The 27,445-nt window shown below is 34.0% G+C and overlaps 1 protein-coding gene across 1 annotated transcript; it reads left to right on the top strand.

Moving 5' to 3' along the window:
• Positions 1-4,124: 4,124 nt before the first annotated feature.
• LOC138307485 (uncharacterized) lies at positions 4,125-26,779 on the top strand. The gene is made up of 28 exons (XM_069248261.1): positions 4,125-5,104; positions 10,194-10,479; positions 10,789-10,806; positions 11,166-11,284; positions 11,471-11,538; positions 11,742-11,786; positions 12,149-12,312; positions 12,514-12,627; positions 12,859-12,972; positions 13,321-13,434; positions 14,103-14,216; positions 14,469-14,582; positions 15,056-15,169; positions 15,367-15,480; positions 16,570-16,685; positions 16,971-17,041; positions 17,166-17,439; positions 17,644-17,714; positions 17,980-18,259; positions 18,620-18,687; positions 18,951-19,135; positions 19,610-19,722; positions 20,230-20,297; positions 20,524-20,756; positions 21,423-21,535; positions 22,110-22,177; positions 24,491-24,685; positions 25,063-26,779. Exons 1-27 carry the CDS (start codon positions 5,003-5,005, stop codon positions 24,669-24,671), a joined length of 3,441 nt encoding a protein of 1,146 aa, XP_069104362.1. The 5' UTR covers positions 4,125-5,002; the 3' UTR covers positions 24,672-24,685; positions 25,063-26,779.
• The last annotated feature ends 666 nt before the right edge of the window (positions 26,780-27,445 follow it).

The raw sequence follows: 27,445 nt of genomic DNA, 5'->3' as shown, positions 1-27,445 counted from the left end.
AAGGGATCAGGACGACTGGCTCGTCCGGTGTATTCGTGCGCATGATTCAGTGATATAGTACTGTAAAAAGCTCAATAAAATACGCTCTACAAGAAGATACAACACGAATATACTACAACAACACGCATCACACACTCCATACACGTCATTTCCTGGCACATCTGCCTCTTCACAAAGCGAAAAATAACTTGTTTCATTGTGCAGTGGATAGATCGAGTCCATTCGAAGAAATCAGCGGCGTCCTGAAGGATGAATTTGCCAGATGATGAATTTGCCAGATTGTACAGCCTCGTCAGCCATTCGTTTAGTTGATCCACCGAGTCCATCACACTTTTCCGTGGCCTGCTCCGAAGAAGTTCCATCTTGCAGGCATTCCAAATGTTGCCTGATGATTGTTCCTGGGACGTAGGACTATCAGTCCAGTATTGTATGCAGTTCACGTCTGGGTCACCACTATTTACATCATTCACTATCTCTTTCAGCAATGTAACTACAGTGGTGGCGTTGTGACTCTTGTCATCTGATATAATGACATAACTCTGGTGTTGTATATCGGACATTTCATTTTATATCTTTTGATGAAGAATTAATGAAAAATCAAGCAGAATCATACTCATTTCACAATTTGATTTTCTCTTGAATGTTCGCCCGTTGTCAGTATAATGTGACCGGATGGGGTGTGTTGCTTCAGTGATATAGCACTTTAAAAAGGTCAACGGTTCCACTATACAAAAAGACAGTTCACGAACATACCGCAGTCTCCCAAAACACGCACCTAGCACTTCACACACGCTACACACTTCATACATGGGATGCCGTCCTTACATGACCGTGGCTGTTAATAGGACGTAAAAATAATCAAACAAACAAACAATTTATTTCCTCTTTGTGTATCCTTGTAATTATTTAACTTTTTCCTATCTCACTGAAACTTCAAACATATCGAACTGCACACCTAATACCATTGTGGTGATTAGCGTTCGTCTAAACTAACACTAGCTAGTCGTTTTGTCCATTTTTCAGGAGACTTTCTCATAGGTGCGAAAGCCTACGTCGAGGCGGTGTTACGGGAGATGTTACGAAGACGAAAGTCAGTTAAAAAAAAATACAAGGTAATATGCTAAATTTAGTCGCCTTTACAATCATGCAAGAAGGCCAGCAGGTACAATTCTAATACCTTTATAACTGCAGGACAGAGCTGTTAACAGGACGTAAATAAATCAAACAAACAAACAAATAATAAGATACGTGTGTAGATGTCTGCATGTGTGGAGATGCTGGAGTAAATTCGTTTTTAAACACGTATAGACACTCGTCCCACAAGAGTATAGAAACTATCAATTTGTTGTCTTGTTTAAGGGACAAATTATTACGCTCGACGTGTGGTCAAAAGCACGGTTTTAAGATGAATTGGAATTTGGAAGGAATAAAAGAAAAATATCCAGTATCCCAAATTTAGTTGCCTTTTACGATCACTAGGGTAGAAGGTACAATTATAACGCTTTGACCTAGCACCGCGTGCGTCCCGTGCATTCAAATTCACGTGTACATATTCAATGTCGTACAATACAAAATGTACAGACTCAGACAGTATGATTGACAGCTGACGATCAAATATCTGCAGTGAATGATAAATAATTAGATATGATAATTACAAAATAATGGATAACCACATATTGTTTCCTTTCTACCCTAACTCGTGATAAGAATGGCGTTGTGATGGTCTCTGTCTAAATCTTGTCATCCCGTACGTTTCGTAAACACAGATTGATAGTATCATACACGTCAATTGATATCTAACCGTAATTCCTTTTATTAGTTATTCTGTTTGTAAACAAATATTTATTTACTTTGTATATCAATAGATCGTGTTTGCCGTAAGGAGAGCGCGTCTGTTTGGCCTACGCACACGTGTGATAGTATCTCGTGGATAGTTGGTCACGGTTCGCTGATTACTGACCATGTATGGTCAGCTTTAGGCATGGACAGACACGAAAGACAAACTAAGAAGTTGATCAGTAATAAAATATTTTGACATTAAATCTTTTATTTTTTTCAGGGTCTTAGTGCTCAAGACGATATAGAAATTTAAGTTTCCATTTTTTGTTCTTTGGAGAAACAAGTAATTTATATACTCGAGAGCACCATATCAATATGTCAGAATATCTAAAGGAATGTCTAACTGATAAGAGACTATTTCCCGGAAATGGTAATTAAATTTAACGATTTGTAATAGGTCGATTGGGTACAGATGACAGAACTTTCGTTTTTTCTTTTTTGTTAAGAGTTATGCTTGATTATTATTTTAACGTGAAAAGCAAACTAAAGTAATGCTTTTTATAAAAGAAAACAAAAACAGAAAATTAAAAAACAACACTTACGCTCTTTACACTCCGTATGTTATTTTATTTTCGCTTTCAAAATAGTCGACAACTGCATTATATTGTAGTCTTAACAAAAGTACGCTGTAGTGTTTTTTTTAAAAAGCGCATAGTGAACAGCACCATCATTGTCATCATTAATATGATATGGACAAGCGTAAGGTGGCGGAGGGCAAACAGTTAATATGTAAAATAAAAGAGCTTCATATGTAAGACGTGATCACTACAGAAACAACATTGAAACTTATGACAAATAACCATATATAGATGATAACTAAAGCAAATACATAATTTGGCTTCATGGGAGCAGGGCCCTTGTTTCTCTTCTCTGTAGCACGAAACCATATTCAAAACATTTTAATAGTGAATGATTCTACATACTTATGCTCATTTGGTCGACGATAACAAAAAGGTATACAAAGATAACACTTAATCCTGCGCTTTTCTTGATACAGTAGGTAGCATATGCATTTTGAAATGAATGAGCGATGCATGTAAAAATTAGGATGAACATTTCACGAATGGGCATTTTAAAGAAAATTCGGTAGTATTTCCCTAAAGATATATGTATATATATATCTATGATCTTTGTATGGAACAATTAGCCTAATTAACCATTAATTTAAATATTACTGTTATTTACATGGATATAGTACAAATAACCTAATAATAAAAGGGGCATATGATAAATGTTTCCTTTGTGCTTACCAAACATATATTTAAAGTTTGTTTCTAATTTTCAGGTGAGAATTTATCAAATCATGCCAATCAGTAAAAGGTTTTTTTTAAACCAAGTAAAATAAAGAAATCGATGCTTGATGTATGGAAACTTTAAATTTTCACTTAAAATTATGAACACAATTGATAATGATTTTAAGCATTTGTAAAGTGGCGAAATGATGATAGTTTGAACACTTCTTCTTTAATGATTTTTTATTGTATAGATGAGAAATAAAACTGCAAACAGATACATATGTTAACATGTTTTTTCAAATACCTAGCGATGTATCCAAAACTGCAATAAATGCAAATCGCTTCAACCAGTTGCTGAATAAAGAACAATGAAACCTGATAGATCAAATACGAATAGGCGTAACTCGTCCACATCGTTAAATTTGGAGTATTACGGTGATCATTGCTATATTCAGGTTATATGCAAAATGAATTATATTCCATTGTACGGTTAGTTTTAATGATCTGATCAATTGTACGGTTAGTTTTAATGATCTGATCAATGTCGACTAATGGGGTTTTAGGTTTTTGACTTCAAATCACAAATACATTGTATGGCGAGTATATGGGATAGATGGGAACATCAATTTGATGTATTGATATGTAAAATAAAACTACTTTTAAACAACCGGCTTATCTCTTAAATCATACCAAACTCACGTTAAAACTAAATAAGCAATTAAATAGTTCAATTGCAGACAGATCAATGTGACGCTACGTTTTTCTATTTATGTAAAAAAAGAACCTGTCAAACTTCTACCACGGTATCATACATAGACAATCTGTTAGTCACAGGACCTACAGTACATCTAACCACGCAGACGCGAGGTCAATCCTTTTGTCCATTTTGACCCGCGGTCATTCAAAATGTGATTTTATCACTACAGGAGCGACAGACAATGTCGTAAATATGTTCATTTCGTCCAGCATTGATGACCGAAAATAAAAACATCTCGCGCCGGACACGGTCAGTGCTATAGTCATTCGACCCACATCTGTCACGCTGTATGACTGGACATACCACGATGTCCAACAGGAAACTGTCCATATTTTAACTTGGAATACCCGGACCTATTACCATCACCAACGAATTCTAATAAGTAAGAATAGGTACAAGGAACAAATTGACCATTGTTTAGTTTCGATTGGTAGTATTAGTTGTGGAAGCTGTTATGCGTGTCTTCTCGTTCCTTTGTGTATTGGCGTGATATTGACGGCTCCCAAAAAACTGTATTGACCGATTTATTGACGTGTATTGAGTGATTAGCATCTGTATGTTCTGGTGTTATACTGCAGGTGTCCGGTAGTGTACATTGTACCACAGCACTGATGTATACGGTGGTCAGTTGGTTGTATATAGAATCGTGTGGTCATAAAGTCTTACCTATGTGGTTCAACATTGTCCGCATTGTGTGAAAGATCTGCGGAGAAAGGATAGTGGTGAAATTCATCAAATAACGAAGGACTTTGTTTTAGAGAGTTAGAAGAATAAATGTGTTGATCAAATCCAAAGCAGCTGACGGAAATGGATAAATGACGACAGGTTTTTTTTCGAAATTGTAAAGCAAAATTGGAAATGTCAGTCACACAAGCAAATCCACAAGGATTTGTAATTTAATTCGATGACTCCGAGTTGAACTATTGAAAGTGGTTAAATACATATTGAAACGTTTGGTGTGGTAGATCAATGTATATGATTTGTTCCGTCCTGATTTATGTCATTGACTAACAAGTTGGATTTATTTTCTGGGTGTTACTTTCGTTTTTGAAACAAAGGAAAACTGATAAGAAGCACTACTGATACCACAACGAGAAAGATTCCGTACGGTTTATGTCCTCATAAACGAGATTAATATCAATTTCACTTCACTGAAATATCAATTCCAACTATGAAGGAATTTGACGAGACAACTGAAGGTAGACTAGATGTGGATGCTGGGTCAGACTGGACAAAAACTATGAAAGATGACATCATATTCAAGTCTGATATGGTACGTATACGTATTACTATGTGATGTAATGCAAACTAAAAAAAATATATTGGGTTGGTCAAAACATAACGGTTACTGTTATTTATTTCTTCGCAAGTATGTTTTCGCAAAATTTCATTTTGAAGTGTACTTTCTCGTATTCCCTTTTGTATGTGTAAGCGGGGTTATCATTGACATAAGAAAGAAAAACCTATTTGAAGACAGGAAAACCTGGCCAATTAAGCCGGTTGCCAAATCGATGTGACTGGGGTTGATAAGACCAACGCTGAAATTTGACTATCGGTAGGATTATTGATAAGACTATTAGTGAGAAAACAAGAAAGAGAGAATCAAGCATCACTATACCAAATGTAAACGAAGCGATAAGAATACGTTTTTACAGTGGTAAGTATTAATACTAATGCCTAAATCATGCAAGTCATTATTCATCTTCTTCACTATCAAGTTTTTTTGTTTAGTTTTTTTTTATCTACAAAACACGGTTTTCGACTATCAATTAGATATCGGAAAAATTTAGGGCTTAATATCACATATTCGTCCTAATTCTGTGAAGTAAATTATAGTATTCCCCAATTTTAATTTGTTTTTTCTATACATAAGCAGTTCGGATTTAATCTCGATTTTTAGCGAACCCAGATTATTTGATCTGGAATCCCTTGTTTTAGGAAATAAAAGGCGTTGGGAAAACAGGGGATGTATTAATTTACTGAAAAATGAAATATTAGTCATGCCTGTATTAAACATAAAATAAGTATAATTATAAACCAAAATAAAAAATAAGTGTCCGCTAATGCCTTACTTATGAATGTTTCTTGTTACGAACAAATTTGTTTGCGTAAAAACGCTGGAATCATCTTAAAGCATTACGTAATCATCTTAAATCGTCAATAGTTAGCTGATACAACGACGTAAGGAGATCATCAAAAAAATCAAATTTATATGTTACTATCAGTATTGATTTAATGATATCGTTAAAGCATAGTTCCTCGACGTATAGTGATAATACATACAGATTTTGTGTTATAACATTACAACATACAATACATTCATGTTAATCCTCATATGGTGCCTTTATTACGATTCTTATACACAATTCATGTTAATGAAATCACTTTCAAAATGGAAAATGAATATTTGGCGCAAAATTGGTGTCTGGTTGACTGAAATAGACAAATATAAAATCGAATATCAGTAGAGGTGTATTGTAGTTTACATGTGTTTGTTACAGTCTTTTTCCATTTCAGGTTTATTGTTGATGGAAAGCAAGGCCAAAATTTGTTTGCGTTTCTGAACTAAAAACTGCTGTAAGGTTAATACAATCCACATTTGATACAACTATTAGGGATAGTAACGCCATGTCAATACCCTGGATATGCTTCGTTTCCTTCTCATTTCCGTTACGTCACGTGACATTTAAAGATCAAAGATGGAGAAATTTACTATACAACTTAAAAGGGTAACTTCGTATCAGTGAATCATACTTTAGAGTTCAGTGTTTTATGTTCTATATATAGATTATGTATCCGTCGTATCAAACATATCAATTGTCCTAAGGCATTATGCATTGATTTACAATTAAAATAAATATGTGTTCAGAGTTATAAATGTCGATAAAACGTATGGCCTAGAAATTCCAATCGTGGTCTGACACTAATGTTAATTTCTTCATTACTTTTTACAAATATTAGAAATCATTAGACACTGACGCAAATTATACATGTCTCCTAATAGATTTACAATTTTGAAATGTTATTGTAGACAATTAACCCAAATCTGTTTATCGTGGTCAAAAGTCTAGCTCTTGTATAACAAAATATCCATAAAAGTTGTTATTGAGTCAAACTTTTACCAGGGTGGCATTTTTTAAATAAGGCGCAATCTGTAGTGAAATATCCAAACATTTACTGTTTCTATTTGTTTTTTTTTAATTTATTATTTCGATCTTGAATTGATATCAATATTACTTATGTATGATTATCTTTCAACATTTTTAATATTGGAAGGATTTCATCATTACCTGAACAATCAGTGATGCCCATAATATTATAACTTTAGCATATCTTAAGTACAATAGGTCCATTTCAAAAGTATAATTTGAAATGGGTTCAATATCTCCTATAATACTATGTACATCCGCAGTAATTTATGCTGGTTTTTTTTCTATTTTCAAGATAAAGTTATCATTTTATGTACATAATACCTTAAAATAAGAGAACTCTAATTTGCTTCATAATCATCAATATATTGTATCCTTTCTCATTTAATTCAATACGTAAACTGAGTAGCATATAACTAAATTGTTGTTCCAAGATAAATCATATTTTTGTTTTGATAATTCCTTTTGTTTTAATTAATTTACTTTCTTTTTCAAAAGTGCATTGTGCATTTTCACTTTCAATAACACAATCACTTTCATCCTCATTCATCCTCATCTTCATCATCGTTTTGATAATAAATGGTATCGGTCGCCTGCTGTTTCCTGAGGTTTTAAAATACATTAAACACTCGGATATCACGGCAGATTGTGAGACTAGGTTGACGGTTATAAACTGTGATCTGACGGACGATATGGAAATCAATAATCAATGTCACAACCACCACTATTACAGAAGATTTTGTATTACTATGGGGAGTTAACTCTACATTAAATGAACCGTGACAATATGACGTAAATATTGCTTGGGGTCAAAGTTCGATTTACACCTGTGATACCTGGAATGTCTGTCACTTATTGAATAACTCTACACATAAAATAGGTATTCGATAGATAGGCTACATGTACACCTAAGGCAGGTCTAATTTTATTGTATTTGATCACTGATTACAGAATGTTAACAAATGATGGCCGTTTTTCCGCTGTCCATACCATAATGTGATAACAAACATTACCATTGAACACAAGGACTGGTTTAGTTTTGATGTAAGAGGGGGTTACATAGTTCGTATAATTCTAATCTGGGTTTTTTTCAAATCCATAATCAATACCACTTACTTACTTATAATGCCAATTACGTCCCAAATTTGGTATTTACGCAAAGCCAAAAGCCTAATCCGCTAAGGGATAATGTTTTATTTTAAATAAGCTGGAAGGGGGACAAAAAGTGATGAACCCATATTTCAAAATTAACTGCCCGTTTTGGTCACCGTTGATTGACAAACCTACGATCCATCCTGTGTAGACACACCGTTATGGACAGGACTGGTGACTGTAAAGTATCAGACGGTACTAAACGAACTAATGTTACCGTTACATTATCACGAATAACTCTTTTTTGTTCGTCCGGAATGTCAAGAGCGACATTTTACATGCGCTAGCAGATTCGGACAGGTAACGGTGCTGTTCCCACGGTAATGACAGTACGGCGTATCACTATCATATCTCTCACTGACTATAACATACCTGTATTGGTAGGGGATTCCTGTTAAACTGGGACGCGTCCGCTAATAAAACAATGCCAACGTCAGATACATATACGGAAGTAGAACAACTTCCTTAATTAGTAGTATAATATCAAACAATGAAAATATACAATTGTTACAATCAACAGTGAAAAATATAAATAAATTATATCCATTATACCTGAAGAGATTTTTAGGCAGATAACATTATCTGAGTTCTACTATATGAATAATATATTCCTATAATTATCCTAAATTGATCATAATGCAGGTGTTAATTCTATACTATCTTTTGATGCAAAAAGTCAAAAAATATAGGATAAAACCAATTACGTATAAAATGATTCATAATTGACAAATATAAATAAAAGAAATTATTCAGATAATTGAATCCTCTGTTTAAAGCGTCAATCAATCTGAAACCGTGCATGCAATAAAACTATATAATAAATAATTGCGAAACATTAATACTTCAGTATATTCAATTTATGTTCTTTGAAGCTTATGTATTGTGGACAGGTTGGTATGGTGATTAGCCAGCGACAATAGGGCAGATTTATTAGCCGTATACGTGACCGCTAGGATGATATATGTACATGTCGTATGGCATGTTCAGTTATGTTTGTCTGTCACGTCGTTGCGGAATAAGATGATGTATTATCTTTTCGTCAAATTGTTTTGCATAATTCAGAAGCATTTCAATTTTCGAAGGTTTGATAACTTTTGAAATTTTTGAAAATAGGTTTGATTTAGTTTCTTCACAGCGTGATGTGTTTGGATTTAAGTATTTCGATTGATCAATTGTTTTTTCTAGATAATGAATATCAGTCAACTCCAAGAAACGTAGATCAATATTACAGTAATAAATGTTAGGACATGAGTATTAAAACAAGTAAATTGGAAATTAGGGACATGAATTCTAAAATAAGTAAATTGGAAATTAGGGACATGAATTCTAAAACAAGTAAATTGGAAATTAGGGACATGAATTCTAAAACAAGTAAATTGGAAATTAGGGACATGAATTTTAAAGCAAGTAAATTGGAAATTAAATATATTAATGTTGACAAGCGATCCGTTCGATATGCGATGACTTGCACATATCTTGTGCATTGCATATGAGCGTTTAACCAAGATATAAGTAACTGAGCGCATGTTTTTTACTCCCGGTGATATTGAAGATTAATCTCATTTGATTCTATTTGTCCTATTTACAAAGAATTTAGAAAAAATAATAAAGATATAGTATTGAAAAAAGTCAGAATTTTACATACTACAAATATAAAAGAGTTGCATGTAAATATGCTGAGTAATTTAGTGTATAATGCAACCTTCTTTGAGTAAATCATTAATGTAATGATGTTATGTTGTTCCAGTCTTCATTGCATAAGTGCGTGGCCCTTTATGTACATATGTATACAAAATTGTAATATTTATTTTGAATTTGACTCAAACATATAGCTATGACAATATAACACGAAAATTGACACACAGATGAGCTAGGTTCGTGAGTTGTTGATACAAACCAACATATTGATAAATGGCATCTACAAAACAAATTGGCAACACAGCGAAGCAAGTTTTCGAATACATCTTTTAAAATGCTTAAAAACGAAACTGATTAGATCTTTATAAATACTGTAATATAAATTGTATAAAAATATGTACTAAAGCTACCATCTATTTCCAGTCCCATCGTCGATTTGAGGATGACCTTGGAGAATTTACTCTAACTCCTGTCATTCTGAGGGAGAAAATATACGACCATAACAGCATCCATGATTCGGAACTTTACGACCGTTTTTCCGGTTCCGGATACGGACTCTCCACGAGTAGTTCCCGGTCCTTTCTCGGACGGCCCCGGAAAGACAGAAGAACTCAGGGCCGAGTCGGACTCATCCTGGTCCTGTTACTTGGCGCTCTGCTCATTGCATTCGGCGTGGGTCTTCTTGTCCACTACTGGCTCATGATGCAAGGTATGGCTAACGTCATATATTATGTGTGTATTGTTATATGTATATCAGCCAATCAGAAATTTTCATAACAGTTAGAACATAATTGATTTTTAAAACTGACTTTCATATATTGCAAATATATACCATTTGCTGATAAACGGAGTCGAACACCCATTACTGAGACATTTCGATCAGTCCTTATCTAAGTCTACTGCAGCAATGTTTAAAATACAGACGCTGTGTAAAGATTGGTAACCTGAAACAGAAAAGTAACCCATGTATGTAAATGTCTGATCACATATTGACTATTGTGGGTTTTTCATGTTACAGAAGAGAATGCGAGACCAGGTAAGTAATAAACTTGTCTCAATACAAATATATGGAGCTAAGGTGATCCTTGAACTTCGACCAGGATATTTTGCTGACTGAATTTTGATATATATTCTTTGGCCGTTTTATACAAGATCAAAAACAAATGTTTTAAACAATTAGATATTCTAAAGAAAAATAAAAGAGAAATATCAATGCCCCATGCATTCAGTTGTTCTCGCACAGTTCCTTCTTTCAGCATAATCACAAATCAAATACTTTCATTTTTGTTTTCAAACAATATAATGCGATGTGTAATATTGAAAAGTAGTTTTTTTATTGTTTTACATACCTTAGATTTTTAAAGCTATCAATAATAATTTGTTTCTGTCCTACAGCAGTAGAAGCGTACTCAGCCAAACTTTCAGTCCCAGTACTCAACCAGACTTACACGCGCAAGTTCCAGGACGCTTCCTCCCCGGAGTTCAAGGCGATCGCTCTCCCTTTCTGTAGAGAGGTATTGCACCTAATATTGCTAATAATAACACATTAAAGACAACTGGAAATGTAGCAGTAATTATAATCATAATATATTTATGAACATTAATTCTATATTGGTAGTTTCTATAAAAATAAATATTCGAAAAATAGAATACCTAGATGATACATTATATTATCTTTACTCTGTGCTGTTAAATTTCAGCTGGATAAATACTTTAAAAGCAGTGGTTTGTCACCTGATTATCATGGCTGTCAAGTGCGGTCTATTAGGTAAGAACGCTGGGAACAGTACAAATGGAACTCGGAAACATTAATAGTTTAGACAGCATAACGAATATGATGATTTGTCTGAACAAGCATGTAAATCCATATCACAAGGAGATACAATAGATTCCTTATCAATTTAATTTTTAACATGGTGTCCATAGCTTGTGTCGGGAAACCGATGATGATATTTTAACTTTCTGTTTTAGACCTGAAGATCGTCCGAAGACGTGTCAATGTGCAGGCAAAGTAAGGTTAGTTAGGTACATCTACAACTACAGATGGACACATATCAAACTCTTATGTTAACTTAACACAATTAGTTTTTTCAGGGGATTAATCATACCAACTATTAACGAAATAAGATATTCATTAATTGTACTCACATCGATACTGTCCAATTACTTGTTATTGTTCTGATCACTCACGTTTTCAATCTAGTTTGATATGTGGAATATATAAACCTTCTTCAGATCAGTTTATTGGACAATTTATAGAAACACAATGCAACATTATGCACTGTTTTATGTTCCTGCTTAACGTCTTACTAAGCGTAATTTGTAAACAAAATTTTATAACATGTTTTATTCCTTTCTTGTGATTGCTTCATCTACAGTGTGAGTGATTCGGCCTTGACCCTAGACATTGACCTTTCTATGACTGACCCCACACACAGAGCCCGGATACTGGACGTCCTCAGGTCTAATGCTGTCAAGGTCGACGTTTCTGGACTACGATTGGCCTTTATAAATAACTTCCTTGTGGAAATATCCAAATTTGGTAGGTAAAATAAAGAGTATTGGAATGATTAATTTGGCATCCATTGGAAATACCTCCGTTATTTAAGTACTACATATTATCGCTTTTGTAATAACAAACAAACTATTCATATATACATGTAAACTGTAACGGCGGACGATATTTATATGATACTTGTGTTTACAGCAGTGACGTCATTACCCCTTTATTGTGTAATTACAGATGGTGATGAATGTCTGTCCGATCCCTGTTATAATGGCGGCACGTGTATCGATAGAGTCCAATCGTTTAGCTGTATCTGTGGTGACGGCTGGACAGGGCCAACGTGTCAATTAGGTAGTGTGTTTTTACTTCTCTATTTTAAATTTAATGGGTATCGTAATTTGATCGGGAATTTGCTCTCTCCAACGAAATCAATATTATGTTTGTGTACAAATCTATATCTTAATGACATTATATAACGATTTTTTTCTATAACCTTAGCCGAATATTCTAACGAAAAACACGACAGGATTATAACATCGTTCCTTGTACAGCTATATCTACATTAACATGATTCTCATTTAGATAAGAATGAGTGCGAGGATGTACCCTGCGCTAACGGTGGGAGGTGTAACAATACTCTGGGATCATACACCTGTAGCTGTAGGGCAGGCTGGTCAGGGCTGGACTGTAAGACAGGTAATCATTGATATCAATACAATCATTAGTCATGGCAGCTCATTAATCCGCTTAATATTTAGATATTAATGAAAAAACTTATTATCTCAAAATTAAAACAAAAATCATAATAACGTTTGATTTTGATGTAAATATTGTTTCTGTTCTGATTAATTAGGTTTTCTTCCTAATGTAATGGTCAAGGACATATGTTTAACAATCTTCATTTTCATCTGTGAATTAAATATTGTGTACATTTAACTTAAACCTAAAACATCTAAAATTATATGGGATTATTCTAAAGACTATTACGATGGTTATATCGCTATACAGTGATTATCTCCCCTATATTGTGATGTTTCTCTACAGATGTGGATGAGTGTGTGATCCTCCAGCCCTGTGCCCACGGGACCTGTATAAATAGACAGGGCTCCTTCCAATGTGTCTGCCCTACTACGTGGAAGGGTGACCTTTGTGATAAAGGTAGATTCGATAAGTCTATGTTTAGGTTGAGGCCTTAATAATCTTACATCTACGTATTATTGAATTTATTTTAAAATATTCCTGGTTTCCTAGCTATGAGATATACAGGTATTTCTATCATACCTTTGGGTGTAATACTTTTTAATCCATACAATCATGCCGTTAGAGGCTATATTATATGTCTATTCATGTAATGCAACCTTGTGACGTTAGTACGTTAACAAAATTAAATGTTTATTTTCTAGGTAACGTTATTTTAATAAAATGTTGATCTTAATATAAAGAACACTAACAACGGAATTAGCATAATTCCATGTATGGCGAATTGATTCGCAGTAGTGGTTTTCTTCTAACTTTATTCGAAATGGCGGAATATCTTGCGTTTTACAACATTGTGTAACCATCACATAGGATATCCTTATCCTTCATAACCACATATGAAAGAGACTACACTAGGAGTTCTTGATGGAGATTTGAATCAATTTGGGTTACATATATCCATCACGTAACGTCTTGTCAAGATTTTCAAGATATTTCATAGATATCTTAGTTCGAGTTAATACCATGTTTGCTCTCAAACAATATTCTACGAATCTATCATCTTGTTCAGAATCTGTTTCCGGTAAGTATGACCATATGACCATGAACATAATCTGCTATATTTGCAGATGTGGACGAATGTAAACTTGATCCATGTCGGAACAATGGAACATGTACCAATCTTGACGGTACTTTCGAGTGTACCTGTCCCAACGGCTGGGCCGGAAATGTATGTAATGAAGGTAAGGTGATAAACAAATTTGTAAATCAGATTTACGTAAGGCAGAGTTTCATTAAACGCTCACGAAACTTCTGAAATCAATAAGTTTATAGATAGTTGTAAAGTCAAATTATCTTTATTAAGGCTACATCTAACAAATGCAAGATTCCCTTCACAAAGCGAAGACTACGTAAGTTAGACTTAGGTGGGCTCATCAATGTTTCTTCCATTACTTTTTTACACATACATTAATGGTACTGCTACGCCATTACAGATATTGACGAATGCTACTTTACTCCCTGTCAACATGGAGGTACATGTCATAACATTGCCGGTACCTATGCCTGCCGCTGTAGTCCGGGGTGGTATGGACTCAACTGTGAGAACAGTAAGTTGTTGATACCACACGTTACCTGTGATGATAGAGTTTACTATATTAGATATGCTCCGATTTTCCACTATTCTCATTGGTCAATCCATAGTCATGCTAAACATCGATTCCTTTGTGAACTTCTTTGCCCAACATTGAGTTCTGAAGGTTGGCGTTCTATGGCCAACGTTTCTCTGGTAATTAACATGCACATCCGATAGTTTTAAGACATTTATCAAAGAAATAACACATCTGATGTAAACCTTTATGAATATTTACTTGAACAGAACAATGCCCCAAATGTAAAATTTAGATCTTATCAACTTCTATCTGGACTCGTCATTAATGTCTATTTCCCACAAGCTTTTGCCTGTTTTCGAGATTTACCGTATCAATTGTCCTTCAATATAACCAGTAATAAACCTGGTTATCAATTAAATAAGACACACATCAGAACTTTTTATGAAATGATAGATCATCTATCTTTGTAGACTGGAACGAGTGTTCGCTGTACCCTTGTGTTAACAATGGGACGTGTGTTGATACTGTGGGTTCCTTTCAGTGTCGGTGTGAGAGTGGCTGGGCAGGACAGACATGTGCAGACAGTAAGTATATATACTGAAGAGCAGTGGTAGCTGCGAAAGCGCTAGGGACTACAGATTTGTTTAGTTTTTTTTCGTATATATATATATATATTCAATAGATAGAAATTGATTGTTATAGTCTGAGAAATGCTCTGTAAGTATTACTCAAAGATCTGGAAGAATGAGTATTTGTAACTCAATTCCTCATGTCGTTGCAGATATTGACGAGTGCCAGAGGAGTCCCTGTATGAACGGAGCGACATGTGTGGATACCCCGGGGTCGTATACCTGTCAATGCCCGCCGGATTACACCGGGCCGGACTGTGGTAACGGTATGTTAGAATAACTAGTAGGGGAGATAACTCGTACAGACATGTCCACTTGATTCTAACGGGCCGGTGTGTGTGTGTGTAGAATAACTAGTAGGGGAGATAACTCGTACAGACATGTCCTCTTGATTCTAACGGGCCGGACTGTGGTAACGGTATGTTAGAATAACTAGTTGGGGAGATAACTCGTACAGACATGTCCACTTGATTCTAACGGGCCGGACTGTGGTAACGGCATGTTAGAATAACTAGTAGGGGAGATAACTCGTACAGACATGTCCACTTGATTCTAACGGGCCGGACTGTGGTAACGGTATGTTAGAATCACTAGGAGGGGAGATAACTCATACAGACATGTCCACTTGACTCCAACGGGCCGGACTGTGGTAACGGTATGTTAGAATAACTAGTAGGAGAGATAGCTCGTACAGACATGTCCACTTGATTCTAACGGGCCGGGCTGTGGTAACGGTATGTTAGAATCACTAGTAGGGGAGATAACTCGTACAGACATGTCCGTTTGATTATAACGGGCCGGACTGTGGTAACGGTATGTTAGAATCACTAGTAGGGGAGATAACTCGTACAGACATGTCCACTTGATTATAACGGGCCGGACTGTGGTAATGGTAAATTCATACAAACACACATACAACAGCATAGTACAATTACGATGTCCCATTTACTTCAGCGAGCAAGACTGTGGTATTGATACGTCAGAATCACTAGTAGGGGAGATGATCCATACATAAATGTCCCACCTATTATACTGGCCCAGATTGTGGTAATGTTTGGGAGATATTACATACAGAAATGTCTCACTTATTATACCGGGCCGGACTGTGGTAATGATACGATAGAATATCTGGTAGGGGAGATAATTAGTACAGAAATCTCCTCCTCATGGTACCTCTTCAATTGTGGTTATCACCATGCCTTATGTTTAAATAACCATACTCTGGAATCGGCTGACAACCATGCATGCAAGATATTATTACAGGGAATTACCGTTAAATGAGTTTAAACTGTCATTTTTGTCGTGAAGATTGATTCCGCGTTGCTTATCGTTATTCTGAAATGTATTGATTTCAGATTTCGTAGTTGCCTTCCAATACACGTCATTAGTTCTCAATAGAACCTTCACAGATCCCCTCCTTGACACAGACTCCCTGGACTTTCAGAAACTCGCCAAACCTTTCATTTTCCAGGTAAGTCATATTTCAAGATATGCATATATGTATCACGTATATATATTTTGTGTCTACTTATTTTCTCCCTCTTTTGTTTATAAAGAAAACGCATGAGCATGGAATTCAATTTATTGTAGCATTTGTATGTAGCCGTAAAATATTTTTTTTATGTTAAGATCAACTTTCCTGTACTTTAACGTACTTTTATAACTTATATTAAGGTTACATCCATCGATGTTTCACAATGCTAAAATATTGAACTCGAGAACAATTTGTGTCATTCTGCTTCTATTCTTCATCAAGGCGACAGTGTCTCTCCTGGAGAATCCTGGACTTTTCCCCAGATTTAAGGAAGTAACTGTATCATCATTTAGGTAAGTGCCAACTCTTGAACTTTAATACAAACCAGCGTATTATACAAATGTATTTATAACGAATTAATATCGCCTTCCTCAATTGTACTTTACAATCATTATATTTTAATTTTTAAATTTGCAGAGATAAACCATTTTCAATCGACTGGGATATACATTTCTACGGAAATGTGTCCTATCCTGTCCGACAGGAGGCGCTGAACGCCATTATGACCGGAAGTCCACCAGTGATATACAAGAACACTATAAGTACCCGGATCGGTGACCTGTTAGTGTTCCTCGATAATTACACTGCTACAGAAATCAGACTTGATCTGCGGGTGTTAAACATGACCACAGATGTATCTGACCCCTCCTCTATCGAGTTTAAGTGGTATGCCCAGGAAGTCTGTGAGGACGTAAGTATAGGAACACAGATATTGTCGATTACATCCATAATTGTATAAACATCTGGCCACAATTCGAAACTGGAGCTCCGGAGTGATAGACCAAGAGCTCTTCCGACAGAGGTTAAATTATGTAAAAATCACATCGACTCGCTAATTTCACAGATGTTCAAATACGAGTCTTTTTTATATACTTTTCTCATTCTTTCATTGCAGATAACGAATATACTGAAGAAGAATTTAACTGCATATCCCGAATTCAGAAAATGTGAACTAGTTCGAATCATGTAAGTCACTGAAGATAGTTTCTACCCTAAACGTATATAGTTCCCATCTTCCATAAAAGCTATGCTACTCTCATTCCTGATAATGATATGATATAAAAAAGCATGTATACATTAGTATAACTGCTGATGCAATTCAGAGCTCAGAAAAATTTTAATTTGGAATGGTTCTTTTGGAAATTAAAACCCTTTTGGAATCTGAAAGTATTTTAACACAAAATACAGTCATCGCCTTGTAAACATATAATTGAACATTATCTTTATACAGAAACGACTCAGCTACAATGGACGTAAAGCTCACTTTCGAAGGCGAGTTTCCAGTAGAGGAGCTCCGAAGGGAGATTAAAGAGTTTATAGTGGGATCCTCACAGCTCGTGGAATACCAGTATTCTATTGTGTATTCTCTCGGGCCTCTTCTTATCCATTACAAGGACGTGACGTCACAAATATACATGACCTTCCAGGTTATGAATCTAACCTGGTCCTCCGACCTTCTGGATGTGACGTCACAGACGTTTAAGCATCATGCTGATCTATTTGGATTCGATGTAAGTCTTGATGCCATAGGTAATGATAAATTAAACCAAGAATACATTGTTATAATGATGCGATTGTATATGCTAATTCAGTTGACTTTCACTATTTTACTTTTATTTTTCAAATGTATTTAATTGAATTATGCAATAATATATTTATGATATCATAATATATACTTTCTGGTATTCTAAGAAATTATCTTTACTTAAAGAACAAAAAATATTTTAGGCTGTTAAAAAAATTTAAATTTGAAAACCTGCTCACGAACTAATTTAATAAAATATTATATCCAGGACAATTGTTTATTCATGAATATCAATATAAATAATAATATGTTTTGTATCATACAATTTGATTATAATCACCTTCAGATGACGAGACTACTTGTGTCACCCTCAGGATCTTATCCCTTCAAACAAGTAGAAAGTCTATTCTTCCTGTAAGTATTATATTGGCTCGATTAGCCAGAAGGTAACAACTACACTAACTAGATGAAGACGAACATCAAATGTTCAAAAGCATACGACTTATAGAAAAGTTTGAAAATGTCCACACAAGGAAAATGATTAAATCGGAAAGAAAGAAAAAAAAACAACGTTTCGGAACGTAACAGTGCCTTTTCACAACTTGGCCTATATTATCTTTACTTGTATACATAATTACAACACACATGATATATAAATGAAGATATATTTATTTCAGCAATAACCCAGTTAGTATAACCAGCGTGTTGACATTCAAAGGAAACCATTCCGAGGCAGAACTATTGGCCAATACTTCGGACGTGATATTCCAGAACACTCCCCAGTATTCCTACAACGGCAAGATAGTGAATTTGATTGGAGATTTACTCGTTTTCTTTTCAACGTGGGACAACATTCTTCATGGTATTTATACACAAAACATCTTGAGAGGCAGAAACGGGAAACCCACATTCCCACATATTAAATCAATGTCCTAATCTCAAAGGATAACCCAATAACTGAATCGGGCATCAAAATGTGAAGATTATGCCATGGGAGTTTTTCCCAACACAAATTTATCTCAAATATAGCATGTGTCAGAACAAAAGTTACAAACATGTTTTATGAAAGGCACGAATTAGAGATTGAAAACCATAAAAATAAAGTATTCGATTTAAGCAGCTTTGGAATATAAAATATATGACAAGATGAAGATACCAAAAGGGCGACAACACGTACGTGTGCTATACCAATACAATTGCTTTTTGAAAATATGGAACATGGTTCCCACCTAGGCGATTAAGGATATCAATACCACTAGAAACATCATAACAATGTTTATATCTTATCTGATGACTTGTGCTTGACGATTAATAAACATATTTACTCCATTTACAGACGCTTGGCTATCGAATATGACATTGTCTGTCCACGACTTTATGTATGATCCAGACCTTGCTGATACCACGTCTCAAAAATTTAAGGAGTTGCAGAGTGTGCTTTGTAACGATGTACGTATTCCCTGTTAGTTACGTTGTCTGGTCAATGTACTGTATAACTTACATTATATAATCTTGACCCTGTGTCTTACAGCATATCTATATGTCATTTTCCTTCTTCATATATAGTAAATAAAACTTTAATGTATTATCCGGAGACTTGATCCGTTGTGTATGTTTTATATTTTCATGATCATCAGTGGCGTAGAAAGTTTTACAATATTATCAATCATATTACTCGTTATAATGTAATATATAAAATGATGTTTCGAATAATTTTCGATAAGAATATTGTGCATACAATGTATGTGTTTATAGGACACCTTAGGTAAAAACACTTAAAATACTTTACCATTTGATATTTTGAGGTTTTCCTGTTTTATTACAAACAAATTAATGCAGACTTTCATGTATATGCGTGATAGCCTAATACTTTTTTATAACTGAAACCTCGTGTTCAGACTGATTCTCATATAAGAAATGTCTCAAAGTATCACTTTGTATGACCTATTCTTACAGATTGACGCGTTTATGAAAGCCAGCGAGTTCGGAGATCGATACTACCGATGTTTTGTCACAGATATTGGGTAAGCTTCAACAACTTATAACACAGATTCTATAATTTGTATAGACTGTTTTGATATATAATAAATATTGATTTACAGGAAAAGAATCAATGGTACAAAACGTTTTAGTAATTTTAGAAAAAAAACTTTCGGTGCATGGAAAGACGTTGAAATCTATTTTCATGGTTACAGGCAAGTTAAAAACATATTTTATCAAATATTCATGTTTGACTTTTAACACTATTAGGAATACAAACCCGGCAACCTTGAACTTTAAGATGGTCTTTAATGGTACTGATGGTATCCCTGACAACTCCCTAAGGACTACCCTAAACAATAGTGCCCAGCATGTCACTATAGCAGGACTGGACACCCTGTATATCGGCAGTAACGTTTTCACATTCGGGGATGTAGAGAGGGTGGCTGTTAACATATCCGATTTCACCACCACCACACTCCCTACCACTACCATGTTATCTGGTAAGTATAGCTACCACTACCGTGTTATCTGGTAAGTATAACTACCACTACCGTGTTATCTGGTAAGTATAGCTACCACTACCGTGTTATCTGGTAAGTATAACTACCACTACCGTGTTATCTGGTAAGTATAACTACCACTACCGTGTTATCTGGTAAGTATAACTACCACTACCGTGTTATCTGGTAAGTATAACTACCACTACCGTGTTATCTAGTAAGTATAACCACCACTACCGTGTTATCTGATAATTATAACTACCACTACCGTGTTATCTGGTAAGTACATTGTCTGCACTCTGTCGCTGAAAGATAAAATGTCAATTTTCTATTATACCATACTAGTATAGAATCATTAAATATTGAAAAATCTCAAAATCTATATACAAACAGTAATTTCCTGACATGAATGAGGGATGTTAAATGAATGCCTTCCTGTGAGAGGGCATAGTTAGACATATAGGTAGTTGGATATATCGTATAGATTGGTTTGTCTGGATTATTTAGGAGATAAAAACTACTGTAATTATACGCACCACAATTGTTTCACTTTTCATGTAAAATAAATGAGCACAATACTATATTTTTATTTCAATTTCGGTTATTGTCATCATACTTATTACAATATCATTATCTCTATTTCTGACTTAATGTGGTTTATTACAGTGGACATCTTGTTGAATGTCTCCTTCACTGTGTTGAACTTGAACTACAGCAGCGAGCTGGCTGATCCCACATCACCTGCCTTCCTCAACATACAGAAACCTTTCTGTGACTTTGTAAGTTACATTAAAACTAGTAAATAGTTCAAAAATAATGTTTAAACTGATAACCGCAGCTATAACAATAGCCGGAATAGCGTAAGATTAAACGTTCATTAAATGCCAATTGCAATCATTTACTTACATATGATGAATGATAATCCAATTACAGAATGTATTTACTAAGTTTGTGATGTTTAACATTTTTTCCACGAAATTCATTTTATAGTTTTAATGGATATATATCTATATTTGTTTACTTTTTATTCAATATACATATAAATATTGAAATATTGAATTAATAAACAATTATAATAATTAATTTTTACCACTATTACATGAATCTAATGCAATTATGCGTGTAAAGAAACTTTAAGTTTATGCCTATAAAGGGCGCAATGATTTCATAGAAATGTACCCCCAAAATGAATTTGGAATTTTGAAAAAAACACATTAATGTAGATTGAATAAACAAACTAATTTGAATATTTTTTCGTGTCTTTGAGATGTAAGTCAAAACATTCATTCAACTTAGTCCTTAAATGAAATGAACCACTTACTTCCTTTCATTGTTATTTTACTTTAATTGTAGTTCGACAAGTTATGTCAAGACAGATACCCCGATCAAAGATATGATGGTTGTAAGATCAATTATTTTACGTAAGTATTATCTCACAGTATGTTAAATGCTTTTACATAGACTACAGTGTTAAATTGTATTAAAACAGCTGAACAATATTTAGTTAATGTGTTCTATAACGAAAGTCTTGGGTCTCATATAACACTATATAGAAAAAGATGGGGTTATTCAGCTTAAACACCAGCAAGGGTATCCATTATGAAATATGCACTGAAAATTCCATCAATTCTAAATGTTTTTACCTATTCTTTTTTAGAATTGATATTTTTGAAATACAATTATAATCTAGATTTCCAAATCCATATCATTGTTACCTAGTTATAATTGTCTGTCAAACAACATTACTACTTTTGGAATTAATAATTAAAAAGTCATCAAGTGTCCGTGTCAAAGTTCTACATAGTGCTTATTTTTATACACTGAGGTCATTTCTGAGGTTTTTCACTTAATTGGTTGTTAGCTATCCCATGAGCAACGAGCATGGTGTGCAGCAAAGCACTAATATTTCTTGTTGCAAATAATGTTCAATAGCAGCAAGTACAATGAATAACAATTATATTACAATACTACCCACAAAGTATAACACATGTAGTAAAATGTTGTGAAAAAACTAAACTTTAACAAACATGAAAGAAATTAAAATATGCATGAGATATCGAGATTACTTGAACGTCATACTTTCTATACGAGTTACCTCCCTTCGGAAAACGTTAGGCATACGTTTGATGATACAATTGACTATATGCAAATGAGCAGCACCATTCTCATGCAACACAGTTATTTTATAAGAAGAATTACACGGCTGGTGGGTAGGGTGGGAAGTCAGATACAAACACTTCTTACTCCACTATTTGGTGTTATGATCTGCTGAGAACATTACTCTGGATGGCACTGCAATATATGGAGTTTAGAGTTTCTTACAATCTATTATTATACGAAACATAAGTTGTTAATATTGTTCATGTGACCAATGTATATCGTATGCTTGCTAAAAATATTGTTCACAAACCAACTACTTCAAATAAATACTATTACAAAACAAGGTACTACGTATTGTATATACATAATGTATGACATTGATTTTAAAAAAAACTACCAACACATCAAACATGAAAGAAATTGAAAATATCACAGGTCGACATTAATTACATATGGAGAAAGCGAGAACGAAATCAAAAATTAAAAACAAATCAGTGTGATATTTCTGTACGAGTTACCTCCCTTCAGAAAACGTTGGGTAAACGTTTGATGATTTATAATATGCAGATGGGCTTTTACACTTTCATTCAATAAATCGGCAGGTTAGGATGGTGGGATGACAGATAGAAATAGCCGTCAACCAATTCCAAATTCTTTGTCAATGAGCTAAGTACTGGTGCTACAGTAGAATCTTTTGGGAACACTTGTCTGGTAATCATTGCACTACCACTAAAACACCACGGCCATGTAATCCGAATTGGTCTTCCAAAGTGATTGTTTTTGGAATCAAAAGTGGTAGCAAGATATTTACTAATGCATTAATAATTGATACATTACAAAGACCAACGAACTATATCTTAACATAGACCAAAGTGTTAAAGTGTGTATCCTCCAACCAGGGTAGCTAGTTTGAAACAAAATGTGCATTTTGCACTGAAATATCCTGAATTTTGAATTTTTCTGTTCACTTTTTATTCATTATCTAAATTGGTATTTTTAACCCAAATTTCAATCTAAATTTTCAAAATATATGCCATTGTTACTACTAGGAATAATCATCTGTCCAAACACAGAGCCCATTTTAATGATCACCATTTTCGTTAAGTTGATCGTTTTCTACAATATTACAATGACATTGTTTGTGAAATTTCATACATACTTTTACAAAGAAGTCGCTATTTTCTTTCAAATATATAGAATGCGCTATTTGTTTTCCTTCTATTAAATATCAATATAAACGATATTTCAATTTCTCATTTATTTTTGTCTTTTATCAGCAAAGTTTATAAAAAATCAATAAGATCATCGTTGTTCTGATAATAGAGGAAAGGAATGATATTGATTTTGGATGGGAATATAGCCATTCGAATCTCGGTCCACGTGCTTTTGTTTTGTTATTATATAAAGGCATGCCGATCATATATGCACGTACAAGAACTGTGATTGTACGTATAATTAGAAATACAAAGATTCATTCAATAACAGTACATGCAGGTGATATAAAATTGAGGCTAAAATGATGAAATGGCTTGAAATAAATGTCATTAAAATAGTCATATAATAACATAAAACTAGCCATAAACTTAACGTTGCCTTATCGATGGTTTATCATAATCGTATCCTTATTTTCTCAGACACAACCCCGATATGGTGAACTTTGACCTGTCCTTTAATGGAGTACCTGACCCCGAGTTACGGAACAACACGTTGATGGCCTTGGTTGAGAACGCGCCCAGACGGGATGTGAGTACCCAGATAGCCATCATGCTTGGTCCTTTAGCTATCTACGAGAAGACACTGATCACCGGAGGCTGATGGAGACCATCGAGGTAAATAGAAAGGCTTTACTTACATATTATATATGATGAATTAGCTAGTTGTTTGGTGACATTTTCAGTAGTGCAAATTTATCAATTATATTGCCAAATTACATTAGATTGGGTTTTTTCAATAAATATTTTATCTGATTTTTCCTTAATATATCGAAAGTGTCGATATCACGCTTTCAATTTGGGGCCCAATATCTCATGGTTTCCTATAAAAATCGGGGATTAACATTCCTAGAATTCAAGAGTCTATACAATGTTGTTTTCTTAGGTATAAATTATCTTGGCACTCGCTTCTTTTCCGTCGTTTCTTCTCCATACCTTCCGGATGTTGTATCTATGATTAATTTTAATGATTTTTTTTTTACTTTTTATTTCAGGGATATGACACAAACTCCATCCCATCATTCATAATAACACGCCCCTGTGTTTTTGTTGATGTCGCATTTTGTGGACAGATTGCAATCATTGTGACGAGTTCAGTGTTCTGTTGGGTTTTTTTTCTGTGGTTGACAGTGGATGTTGTTACAACATCGTTGTGGTTACATAGTCAAGGGAGATAACTTTGTCTATACACTGGTATTTGACACCAGTTACATTTCAAAATGCCATTAATGGACGTGGTTGGTCGTACAACTATAAATAGACTAAGGTGATATTTGTATGTGGAATTTATGACTCATCATTTGTTGATTATTATTTATTTCATCTTTCTGAAAAGTTGCATCGTGTAACATATGCGCCTTTGAATGTTTACTATATTTAAATTGTCAATTGTTTGCAAAATGTATACAGAGTGTAAGTTATAGGAACTTTATAGAAATATATTATTTATATTAAGCAATTCTACGAAGATAAAATTAGTAGCATACACAAAGAGAAGTGTTCCGTCTATTGTATCGTTTTACCTACATCCGTATTCATATTGTATCCATTCTTCATTATAAATTTTATATCCATTGATTAATGTTTTGCTTGTTTTCACCTTCATGATATTTTGTGTATTTGTAAGTATATAAATGATTTCATCATTAAGTTTCACCTTTATCATCCGCGAATTAAGATATGAATATAATTACACCATATAGATGAAATAAAACCATATAAATAAAATAAAACCATATAAATAAAATTGCACCATATAAATTGTATTCACACTTAGTTATAGTAATACATGAAGACATTATTCGTACGGGCGTCGTACGTGTATCCGGTTATAAATTACGCGGAGATGATATTTTTGCTGTTTCGGGGGACAATGATTTCACCGCGAAAATTTGATTTGCGAAATATTGAGAAATAGTTGGTTTATATATACCTTAAGACTAGATTAGGAAAAGTTTTGTTAGATAAAAGCAAGTTTTCTCGTTTTTACTTAAATCGCAAACACTTTGACGCGCGTAGAAACTTCACTATACGGTATATATAACACTGGACTCGCGTAGAAACCTCACTATACGGTATATATAACACTTGACTCGCGTAGAAACCTCACTATACGGTATATATTACACTTGACTCGCGTAGAAACCTCACTATACGGTATATATAACACTTGACTCGCGTAGAAACCTCACTATACGGTATATATAACACTTGACTCACGTAGAAACCTCACTATACGGTATATATAACACGTTGCATCAATATTGTTATGAAGATAGAAATATGTAAGAATAAGTACGTTTAACTAGTCGTAAATCTAGGAAATGATTTAACTTATGAGACTGATTGTTGTCTATTTAAATGCTAAAATAGATATTTATTTGTGACACCATTTCCATACATTGACTACGTGTATTGTTGTTTATGGTTATAATATTTATTATGATCATGCTTCCCCATTAATTATTATTCCGACACAAATATGTATGTTTGATTGTACCTAAATTATATCGACGTGTCCATCATGTCACGACCTTTGATGTAAATCTTGTGTATATCTGTGTGTGCATCAAGTGCTAATACATATGTCGGTGACATACGTAGTGCTATCACTCCGACAGTTGCATGTGTAATATATCATTTTTATTCACCATCACTGACACTTGTATATGTGGAAACAAGTAAATAAACAGCCATTGTATTAAAGTGAAATATATTTTTTTTATTTTTCGGTTTATTAATTAATATATATTGTGACATATTCACTGTGGAATATATGATTCGGCACCCGCTGTATAATACACAACTAGTTTGACTCTCTATTTGCCTATTTGAACAAAAACGTAATTACATGTTTTGCGATAATAAAACAATGGAATATTATATTATGAAAACAATTTTCTTTATGATGAATTTATTAGGTTTTTTTTTTTAATATACCAATATGTAGAAAACAAGTTTTATTCACCATTTACTGTACAATTTTACTGGTGATAGAACTAACGGAATGTAATAGGTAGTGACAAGCACGTAAACAATGTATTTCCTTCACACATTTTAATTACGATGTGGTGAGCCTTTCATTTCCTTTACATCGTGAATTATATTGAAACTAAGAAACCGCGATTGTGTGGTAAATAATGAGACTGTTCCTAATCTGTCTACATATGAAGATGTGTATTAACAAACCACATTATTAAGTTAATAAAAATGTTTCAGTTGTTATATCAAATAAAAGCATTTCTTACAGCGAATATAAACGCCTACTTCCCAATATCAATGGCTAACATAATACTGATGTTGCAGCGACTGAAAGGAAGACTAACACAATATGAAATTTGTATTTAATTTATTACCTAATACACAGCACCGTCTGTA

This window comes from Argopecten irradians, chromosome 14 (assembly GCF_041381155.1).
Source record: "Argopecten irradians isolate NY chromosome 14, Ai_NY, whole genome shotgun sequence".
Classification (NCBI taxonomy): Eukaryota; Metazoa; Mollusca; class Bivalvia; order Pectinida; family Pectinidae; genus Argopecten; species Argopecten irradians.
This window is presented reverse-complemented; position numbering and strand designations above follow the sequence as displayed.

Excerpts from the sequence above, each read along its gene's own strand:
- LOC138307485 (XM_069248261.1), top strand. The coding sequence starts at position 5,003 with ATGAAGGAATTTGACGAGACAACTGAAGGTAGACTAGATGTGGATGCT. Across the intron at positions 17,042-17,165 it reads GTAACTGTATCATCATTTAG|AGATAAACCATTTTCAATCG; the intron begins GTAAGTGCCAAC and ends TTAAATTTGCAG. Across the intron at positions 19,723-20,229 it reads AGAGTGTGCTTTGTAACGAT|ATTGACGCGTTTATGAAAGC; the intron begins GTACGTATTCCC and ends CTATTCTTACAG.